At 38.3% G+C, this 11,010-nt stretch overlaps 1 protein-coding gene across 1 annotated transcript; it reads right to left on the reverse strand.

Annotated features, from left to right (window-relative positions):
* Positions 1 to 105: 105 nt before the first annotated feature.
* Positions 106 to 10,915, reverse strand: Sec61alpha (SEC61 translocon subunit alpha). Its single transcript, XM_074095644.1, has 10 exons — positions 10,757 to 10,915; positions 10,541 to 10,608; positions 10,243 to 10,308; positions 9,490 to 9,700; positions 7,523 to 7,684; positions 6,868 to 6,963; positions 6,237 to 6,403; positions 5,185 to 5,325; positions 3,014 to 3,262; positions 106 to 932 (listed from the first exon to the last, which is right to left on the reverse strand). The coding sequence occupies exons 1-10, from the start codon at positions 10,761 to 10,763 to the stop codon at positions 669 to 671; spliced, it is 1,431 nt and encodes a 476-aa protein (XP_073951745.1). The 5' UTR covers positions 10,764 to 10,915; the 3' UTR covers positions 106 to 668.
* Between the last annotated feature and the right edge of the window lie 95 nt (positions 10,916 to 11,010).

Raw genomic sequence — 11,010 nt, forward strand, 5'->3', positions numbered from 1 at the left:
GATCCAGCGAGCACCGCAGTCCGCAGTGTTATACTGGAGTAATGTAAACAGGCCTTTAGGATTGTTGCAATCTAACTACAGATCGAAAGTAATAAAACTGGCAAGTTTATTCTAAAATATTTAATACACTGCAACTGTCATGTGGTAATACGTTACTATGTTATGGTACAAACTATCACATCTGACCGGACCAACAGAAACTAACTAGGTGCTGTTCTTTGAAAAACAATATATTCACAACAAAATACGTCACAATCTTATCACTACGTCTTTTAAAACATCAACTCGAACTTAATTAAGTCTGTAAGATTTATTCATTACAAATTCTGATCGAATAAAGCTTACAACTAGAGAACAATAAGTGATAAAAACCGACGGGCTCGACAAAAACAACGTCTGTACTTCTCGTAAATTATTTTATTATAAAGTTCATCATATAAATAGCACATAACCCACACACGCGTCGCGCACACACGCCGCCGACGAAAACGGTACTCCCACAAAACCAACCCGACTTGCCTGACCTACACTAGTCAATACCTCGTGATATATACTAGCAGACTATAATACACTAGTACTATAATAATGAACCGCGACTATAGTTTTAAATCTATAGACTATAGCTTTACGAACGTATCATTTCCGCCGGCGGAGTCATCATTGATATTTTAGAAGAGTAGCGTGCTCATGCCTCCCATCTCGGCTTGTTCTTTGACGAAGATCTCAAAGTATTGGTAGATGATGGTGACGGCTAGCAGGATACCGGTGCCCGAGCCGATGGCCCCGAGGAAGTCTGCGAGGACTGAGAGGGCGCCGATGCAGAGCCCGCCGAAAGCCGCCGCGGTGGGGATGTAGCGGTTTAGCTCGTGGATCATAGAGTTGTCGCGGTGGCCGCGCATCACCATCTGCTGTTCTTTGAGCTGCTTGGCGACCTGAGGGAGAGAGGAACCTTTGTAATGATGAATGCAAGCCAAAGGACTTTCGAGGGTTACGTTAGAGACTTAACAAATTCAATGCCAATAGCACAACAATTGTTTTCGCTGTTCGTAAGCAGCTTTCGCTACATCAAATAAATAAATAAATACATATCAGAAAAATACTGCTACTGGTTACGAGCGTAGCTATAGGTAGTAGTCATTCACGATGACGCGTGCCGTGGTTCTTATTACAATGTTATTAATGTCTAATTTTGATACAATGTCAATTTTGACAAAAATCACGCGTCTTCGTGGATGGCACTGGCACTAGGTGTATATGTATATGGTCGCGAATGTGTTAAAGAGTGTTTGTTAGAAAAGTAATTTATAACGCGAGTCTCTATTAATAACTAGCTTTTGCCCGCGTGGAATTCGGTTATCGCTCCTCGGAAGCTGTGCATTTTTCCGGGATAAAAAGTAGCCTATGTCACTCTCTGGTCCATAAACTATCTCTTTGGCAAAAATCACGTCGATCCGTCGCTCCCTTTCGACGTGAAAGACGGACAAACATACAAACACACACTTTCGCATTTATAATAGTAGTATTGATTGTAACCATTTTTGCGGTTCGCCGGACGGCATTCGAACCCCCGCACCTCCCGAGGCTTTAAGACATTTGCATGCCGCGTTTTTTAAACGCGCTGTTGGCGTACGTTTATATCGATACAAAAGTGGTAAGCACACGAGTTGTAATGCTGCTATATAGAAAGTAAAACGCTCTGTCAACACGCTTTTCTAAAAATGTATGAACACTAGTCTTGAAAAAATGTTAGTTGCTTTTTCCGTAGAGCAGTCGACTACCACTCTGTCATGTAGCGAAAGGAGAATATACAAGTTTTCTAAGAATTCATTATCGATACCGGTACCTAATTATACAAGTTAAACTTTCGGAGTTATGAGTCACTCCAAACTACTTTTATCATAATTCCCCGCCATACTTTTATCAGAAGGTAATCCCCTCACATGAAACATGCTCTCATAAGCGGTGCTCTTTTTTAGGGGAATCACAAAACACAGTACAGAAGAGGACAATCATCTACAGAGTTTGGTAACATATTGGAGGTAAGTTTGAGCATGTAATTTACTATCAAAGAGACATTAAATTCAAGTATGAAAAATGCTTAAGTTAAATTATTAACAACCCCGAATTTATCCCAGTACGTTAGAAAAATTACATTATTATCAATCCCGAACATTTTGGACATAATTTTTTACAGTTTCATAATAATTTGGAAAATATAACATTTTTGGACGCTACTATGGAGCTCAAATCTATCGAGAAGATATTCTCGATATCTCTATTATAATTCGCTAGAATATGATAAAAAAACATATCATAATTACATATCGTCACTACTTTGAAAAAATCAAATCTATCGAAAAATACGTCTCGATACTCAAATAAGGCGCATAAATTATGACAAAAAAAATAAATTTTAAGTTAATTTTTTAACATAGTTTGATATACTACCTTGCTCTACTTGCTAATACCTATTGCAAGAAAATCGTCCTTTAGAACGTCAAGAAAGACAGCTGAAAATCGTGCCATAGGCGCCATGTCGGCATTTCGATAACGATTTTCAAATTTTTTTTTGTCTGGCCGACCGTGGCGTTCAAAAGGTTAATGTGCGGTGACAGTTATATAAAGATAACTTTTGACGAATGTCTGAGCAATCTCGAAAGAAGTCATGCAATTTGGCACAAGTGTTTTTAATGCAACATTAACGAAATCCACAAAGTAATTATTGGGAATTTAATAGAATCCCGGAATTTTGATTCAACTGCCGGATCTGACAGTTAACGCGTGCGAAGCCGCAGGCAAAGTCTAGGTCAAATAAATAAATAAATCATCATCATCATCAGCCGGAAGACGTCCACTGCTGAACAACGGCCTCCCCCTTAGAACGCCACAATGAACAACTCGCCACTTGCATCCACCGCTTGCCCGTAATTCTCACGATGTCATCAGTCCACCTAGTGGGAGGCCTGCCAACGCTTCGTATTCCGGTGAAAGAGTTACACAATACAATACTTACATCCTTAGCAGAGGATCCCGACACGTCGATCCAAGTCTTAGAGAAGAACGCGCACGATCCCAGCATGAAGAATATATAGAGCACGGCGTGCAGCGGATCCTGGGCTATGTGGGAGAGCGACTCCGGCGGGCTGAAGTAGTAGCAGAGCCCGCCGACTGGGTAGGCGCGGGCTGGCCCGCCGCCGCCTACGTCAGCCCACACGCCCAGCAAATTGACTAGGAAGTTGCCGCTGAATTTGACTGCTAACATCTGTTGGGACACGGATAAGTTGATTTATATATAGAAGGATTAGGAGGATATTATAGGAGGTTGGAGCATGTTGTAAAACGTATAAAGAACCGTGAACTAAAACAAGAACTTTGCTCACCCGCGACTTTATGACAGCTACGTTTATGCAAGGGGTCCATATCAGCTCGCATACTTAAAGTCCGAATGTAATGTTTGTCAAACTCCTTTTTCTCTGAATTTTTGCGGTGGGATAATGCGTTACGCACTACCCCTGCGCCGTGGGGACGACGCAGGGGGTGTATGGGACTCTCCTCTCCCCTTCCTTCCTTCCCACCCAGAGGAGGAGGAGGGGAGGTCTACCCATTAAAAATCCACCGGTATTCCCTCACCAGCCAAGTATGCGAATGCCATGGGAGCACTGGGACACACCACGACATCCGCTGGCATAAAACAAACCTAATCTAACCTATAGTTTTCTATAGGATGACCATTTAAAATTTTCAGAAAAATTTAAGGTTTCAGTGGGAAAAAAATTATGACAAACGATGATTCGGACAAAAATTACGGTATGACTAGCGAAGAGTATGCGAACTTTGGCGCTCCCTTATACAAGATATGTGTGTTCATGCAGTTCTTCCACCTCCACACTGCAAGAACACACACAAATCACACAAACCCATCAATCACCACCACCACACTACACTGACGCGTTTAGAACTTCAGAGCAACACAACCGTACCGTTTTAGTTCATTGATATGGTACTCCGCAAAGTAACACCTGATTCAATAAATTATGTAGAAATATCCGTTTCTCTTAGAATAATACACAATTTACAAAAAAAGTTTGATGATGTTGAACAGGAACATGACTCAGCATTATGCTGCAGTAAGTATACGTGCGTACTACAGCGCTGATTTTCAGTCAATACTATATCTTTGCATTTAATGTGTTCGACCAGAATCAGCACAAATAAGTTTGTGTAGGAATAGTGTACAGTAAAATAAAATAATAGAAAGGGTAATGCGGTGCGGAGTTGCAGACTGTTTGCCCATACGCGCGGAGTAAGAAAGTAATTTTGGGCGGAGTTGCGGACTGTTTTTCTATTCGCAGAGCTTCCCGGCTCGCGCTCGTTTCTCCGCCCCGCTTCCCCGCTCCACTTTCCTCGCTCCGTTTCCCGGTTTTGTATGAATTTTTATGCTAGTAACCAACTCCCCGAAGAGGAGCGTAGAGTTTATATAAGTAAATCTATTGGTGGATTTATCTTGCTCACAGCTCGACTCCAGTGAACAGACAGCCTGATTAACTTCTGAGCAGCTCAGTTTGGTCACAAAGACACAGTGTCGCAAAAACGTAGTGATCTTACACGTGTGATGGCAAAGTAGCAAGGTTGTAGTTTATTTTCCTTAGATCGTATACCGCTTATCCAAGCCCCACTGCTGGGCATAGGCCTCCTTTCAGAATGAGAGGAAAGTCCCATTATATTTGGACGACAATACAATAATTTATTGAATCAGGCGTTACTTTGCGGAGGTATGAACTAAAATAATTTCCTTGCTCACCCGCGACCTTACGATAGCTAAGCTTATGCAAAATATGCGTGTTCATGCAGTTCCTCCACCTCCACACTGTAAGTCACCACCACCACTACACTGACGCGTTTCGAACTCAACCAGAGCTCATCTTCAGAGTGACACAACCATACACCATACTACCAGTTGTTAGACTCAAAGGAAAGGAAGGGTGAGCAAGGAAATTATTTTAGTTCATTGACAATACAATACACGAGTCTTTAGTGTAGGTACACCACATATAGTACGCGATACAGAAAACAGGTACAGGAAAATTACAAGAGAATCAATCAATTTAAGCCTGTTAGTATCCAGCTGTGTAATAAAATAATATCCTTACCTACTCTAAGACAAAATAAAAATCTATAACTCACCTGCGATATAACGTAAAGGTTAGAAACGAGCGCCGATTGTAAGATGATGGGTATGTTGGAGGTGTAGAACAGTTTGATGGGGTACGAGGAGTACTGGCCGCGGTAGCGGGCCGACTTGATGGGCAGGTCCACGCGGAAGCCCTAGGGAAAACAAGAGGCAATTAGGTAAATTATAATAATAAATATCACGGGACACTTGATACCAATTGACATAGTCCCAAAGTAAGAAAAGCTTGTGTTATGGGTAATAGGCAACGCAAAACTGCTCCAGACGAATTTTGACGTATTGCTTGTGAACAGCGTCTTTGGTGGCTGATAGATACATACTGAAATACATATTAAACATCAAAGACTCGAGAACAAACATTCGTATATTTTAATACAAATATTCCCTACCAGGGGACCACAAGCTTCATAGTCAAGACAAACATAAATTTTATATCCGACTACAAAGATATTGATGCGGCCAAAGTTACACAAATATGTATATACAACCAAAACGAAAACAAATTCAAAAAAAGAACTCCCTTTTTTGAATTTCTTTTGCTAAATGTGTGTGAATTAAAAATACTTTAAAAAAGAGACTAACAAACAAATGACGTAAAAATTGACAGTATCTATTGAAAAATAAGAAAGATATGTTGCAAATGAAGTTTGCATATCTTCTCTTTATCATCATCATCATCATGTCAGCCGAAAGACGTCCACTGCTGGACATAGGCCTCCCCAAGGCTCTCCTCTCAGACCGGTCTTGTGCTTTACGCATCCACCGCAATCCGCGATCTTAACCAAGCCGTCGCTCCATCTTGTTGGAGGCCTACCGACAGCTCGACCTTCGACAGCTCGATCTTCTCTTTATAAGAGAACCAAATTTAGTATGAACTTTCTATGGCCATATATGGTCGTAGCATATTAGTCAAAGTGTAAATATCTTCGTGTTTTTTTTTAATATACTTAAAAATTCTTTTACAACTCGGTTTGTTAAACAAAACAATGAAGATATATCTGATTGACCTAAAAAAAAATGCTTGCATATTCTCTATTGGGCTAACCTGGAAGTATATGACTATGGCGAAGACGAGCACGGTGGCGAGCAGATTCATGAGGTTGGGCAGGTTCTGTCGGTAGAACGCCTCGCGCAGCGCTCGCACCTTGTCCGGTCGCGTCGCCAGCAGGTGGAACAGCGCTATCACCGCGCCCTCGAACTCTGTGCCGCGACCTAAACACACACGAGGTTTTGTTAATAACTAAGCCAACTTGGGAAAGTTGATAAAGCCCCGACATTATTTCAAAGTTCAATATCTCAAAATGGTTAAAACGTATTTTAATGAAAGACAAATAACAAATACGTTATTACAGGAACAAGGAATTATAGAATTAAAACTAACTTTAAAAACCTACATTTACAAATATCACCCAGATAGCTACTATTGGGCACTGGGCAGGGTGCCCAAAAGACTGGCTGCATTTCCTCGTTGTATGGCAATGTTGACCGAGGAAAAAGCCAGCCCTATCATAACTTATGGAAAACAACAAGATTCTTTTTTAAAAAAATTAAAAGTTTTGAGCTTATAATATTAAGTTTTTGTTAAAAATGTTTTTAACGAAAGCTTCTTTTACAGATAAACGAATTCTCGGTCGGAGTTGTGGGTAATAACTAGTAGACAGACACTAAATACTGACCAGTGTTAACGGTAGCAGGCGAGAAAGCTTTCCAGACGATAGTTTCGCAGATGTTAGTGGCGATGAACAGGGAGATACCCGAACCGAGACCATAACCTGTAAATAAACAACGTGTTATATTAATTAGCACTTTTACCCGCGGCTTTACACGCGTAAACCATAGATACAGTTTTTTTTATATTGTTCATCCAAATATCTGCCGCGACCGGGAGTCAAACCCGGGACCTCAAGCTTCATAGTCAGGTTCCCTAACCACCTGGCCATCCAGTCGTTATTGAATAGAATTGAAATTTCGGGATTTTAGTAAATTCCTATCGGAATTCCAAAAAAAATCGTAACAAATTTCTTGGTCCTAAATACAGCAGTTGAGATTTTATACAGAATCCATCACCCTCCTCCCTCTTAGAATGCCGCAAAGAACAACAAATCACCAATTGCATCCACCAGTTGCTCGCAACTCTCGCGATGGCGTGAATCCATCCAGTGAGCGGGCTGCTACTCGAGGATTTTTCTCCCCCAACGGTTATCTGATCTTTGAGCGATGTGACCCGCCCATAGCCACTTCTTCGCGCTATGTCGATGACTTTATCCTTCGGCGCATATACGAAATATGATCTCCCAAACTCTACTTTTCAAACACAAGTAACCAACTGACCTTTCTGAAGCAGTTCATCAAGTAGCAACACAATCAGGCCAGCCACGAAGAGTTGGATGATGATGAGCAGGCACACTCCGGCGCCAATCTCGCTGGGCTCTCCGTACATGCCAGTCATCACATACACAATGGCTTGACCCACTGTGATCACCATGCCAAACACTGGAATACAAAAGCGAAATGAGTCCTATGTAATCCTAAATAAAAGTTTAGATACATAGTTCTATTTTTTTACAGTTGTAATTTTTTTTTATATTGTACATTTAGTGTTGAATTTTTCAAATAAAAATCTTTCTTGTTTTTATTATTACAATGGTATAAAGTTAAAAGAAGAAGGTAGAAGTATTAAATCTTTAGGTATCATTTTATTCACATTGCAACTATAGGCATGGCAGAAAATTTCATGGTTCAATTTGCAACTTGGAAAAGGTATAGTAAAAAATATAAATTATTTTGCTTCATTTACAGAATAAATCATTCAATATTTTTGCTCACAATTTCTATGTTCAGTATAAAATTGTCAGGGTAAAAACAATAATAATTGCTTCAATATAACAATTTTTAACCTATTCAGACACCGCATACAACATTTTGAACATAATGTCTAATCAAAAACATTTGATTGCCATTAAGTTTAAAATTCATACATTTTAAACATTTGACGCGGGGTCTCAGAAGGTTAAATATTCGATAGTTACAGCTGACTGACGAATTATTTCTTGTTTGTTTCAGTCATACTTGAGATTTAAGTTGTTTATATCTTTTGTAAAATTATAAGCTGGCAGAGTGCCTAAGGTGAGAGAACCAGGCATTTTGCCAGAAATATTCTTTAGTACTTATCTGTAACATGCAAATAATTTCAGTAACTACTTAAAAGGAACTCTATGGTTTAGAGAAAGTTGTTCAATGGTATATTGACCTTGGCATTTAGCAAGTGAAGGCCATTTTGCCATATGCTATTTAGTGTTTGGATAGTTCTTTGTTACACCTAAGGCTTTGGGCTTAAAACCACTAAATTTCATAATACCTTATTCACTAATACCCCTCATTTTCAAATTACCATGGGCTCATAATACCTAAAATGTCAAATTGTCTCTTGTATTAAAATGAACGAAATTCATTATGACTTTGACTTAAAATGTCATATTCTCTAAATACCTAAAGATTGAAATGCACAATTCATTCAAATACCAAATGACAGAAATTACAAAATATTAAAACAACTCAAACCAAAAACACAAAAGGCAAAATGCCTAATTTTTTTTCACGGGTGGTTTTTGAGAAATTTGATGTTGAATATTGACTTTTAGTATAGTTTTTGTTCAACATACAAATTAAGGTATTTTAACTTTTCGTTGTTTTAAGCATATGTTGTGTTGCCGTGAAAGTGATTTTGATGTATTAGTATTTAAGGTATTATGAGACTAAGGTATTATACTGACTGGGAAATAACGAGGCCAGAGAACCAGTTTATTTTTTATTTATTATCATTACTATTATTATATTTTTTCTGACAGGACATGCATTTCAATGAAAATCTGTCTTTCTGTAAATATTTTTAAGGAGTTAAAATTAAGGAAATTTGTCAAAATCACTGAATTTTTATTGGAAAAATAATTTGATTCAATCATGCCTCATGCCTCATCAGGTGTCTCATGTATTAGCAATCAGTACCTTTAAATGAGCAGTTTTTGTATAATTCATTATGAGGATCTTTGAAATGGCTCCAACAATTTTGATTACATTTTCTATGTGGGGTGGTTTTTAAGGACAAACAATTGACTTGTTAGACTATTGAGAAAATTACTGAACACAATAAAAAAAAATCGAAACTAGCCAAATCATTCTTGGCTTATAATAGTGAGTATTATGACAAGCAATTGGTTCAGCTTGGTCTTATCTCTAGGAAAATGAGTGTTTCCGAGTGTTAACCCAGTCACTTAAGTACTAATAATTATAATACTTACATTTCTGTGCACCGTTGAACAATGCCCTGTCCTTGGGAGTGTCACCAACTTCAATGATCTTTGCGCCGGCTAGCAGCTGCATGATAAGACCAGACGTGACGATTGGGGAGATGCCGAGTTCCATGAGGGTTCCTCTGTTCGAAGCCAGGATCACACGGATCCAGTAGAACGGATCCGCACTGTCTGACGACATTATGCCGAAGAGGGGGATCTAGAAAGGGGTTGAGAAGTGTTCAAATGTGTAGGTTTTGAATTACATTTTGTTTTTAATATTATAAAAAAAAAATTTTTTTCCCAGATGTCTTTATGTTGCTTAAACCAATAGTGGGATCTTAAGGTACATTAAACAAGACAAAGAAGTTCTAATATGAAAAATAACAATTATATTTGCTTGTTTTAAACTTGTATGATTAAATATTGAAGTTTTGTATTGGTGTAATTTCATGTTTATTCATAAAATTTTGATGAATCAAAAATGCGAACATGGGCTCAATATGAAAGTAAATTAAATATATCTAATTACTATGTACATTTCAATCATAGCCTAGATTATAATATCTTGGATACACAATCATTCAATTTGAAATTTAAGTTTCAAAATAATAGTCAGTTCTTATTAAAAAGTTGTATATATTTAATAATCATTAGAACTAGTTATTGATAGTATCATTTACTTTGATAAAAAAAAGGTTAGGTCTTATCTATTGACAATCTAGACCAGCATATGGTTTATTAAAAAAAAATATGCCTTACCTGACAGCATACTAAGAAAATAAATAGTGTGATCGCTGTCCATAGTACTTTCTCTCGGAATTGGATCTGAAACAACGAAATATCCATTTAGAAATAACCTCAGTCATCCCACAAGTATGTGTAACATTTTACAGTTACCTTTTTTAGACCGAAAGGTACGCCACGGATGCGTAACTTTCACTTAATTTTCTAACGATTTATCAAACCTTTAACTCTCCTTCAACGTTTAAGAACTAAATTAAATAAGAAATAACACACAAATAAAAGAAAATATCGAGATAAAACCACTAAGACTTACCTTTCTCTCAGGTTTTGCGATCTCCGGCAATATACTGCAAAACGGCTTTATGACTTCCAGGAATTTGACTGAAAACGAGAAAAAACACAATATGTTACACATTTAACACATAACTTGCAGTTTGAATCCACATTTACATCCAAAATGAAGTTAATACGTGTCGGTAGTTCTAAATATGATCACTGCTTTAGATAATGTAAAATGAACGATACTCACTTCCCATTTTGATTTATTGAGATTTAACTATCCTAACTATTATTTTCACTGATAAATTGGACTAAAACCATTCAACTTTTGTTCATTAGTAACACTCCAACAGGACTTTCGCAAAAATGAGCGTGCGCAACGCCGCCAGCGAACCGTCTACAAATGACACGTCCACAACGTCACGTCACGTGACCTGTGATGTTGGCGTGCGTAATGTTGCCTGAATAATGAATAAACAAAATAAATCGAGGTGCTCCAAATGG

Source organism: Choristoneura fumiferana, chromosome 12, assembly GCF_025370935.1.
Source record: "Choristoneura fumiferana chromosome 12, NRCan_CFum_1, whole genome shotgun sequence".
In the NCBI taxonomy this organism is placed as follows: domain Eukaryota; kingdom Metazoa; phylum Arthropoda; class Insecta; order Lepidoptera; family Tortricidae; genus Choristoneura; species Choristoneura fumiferana.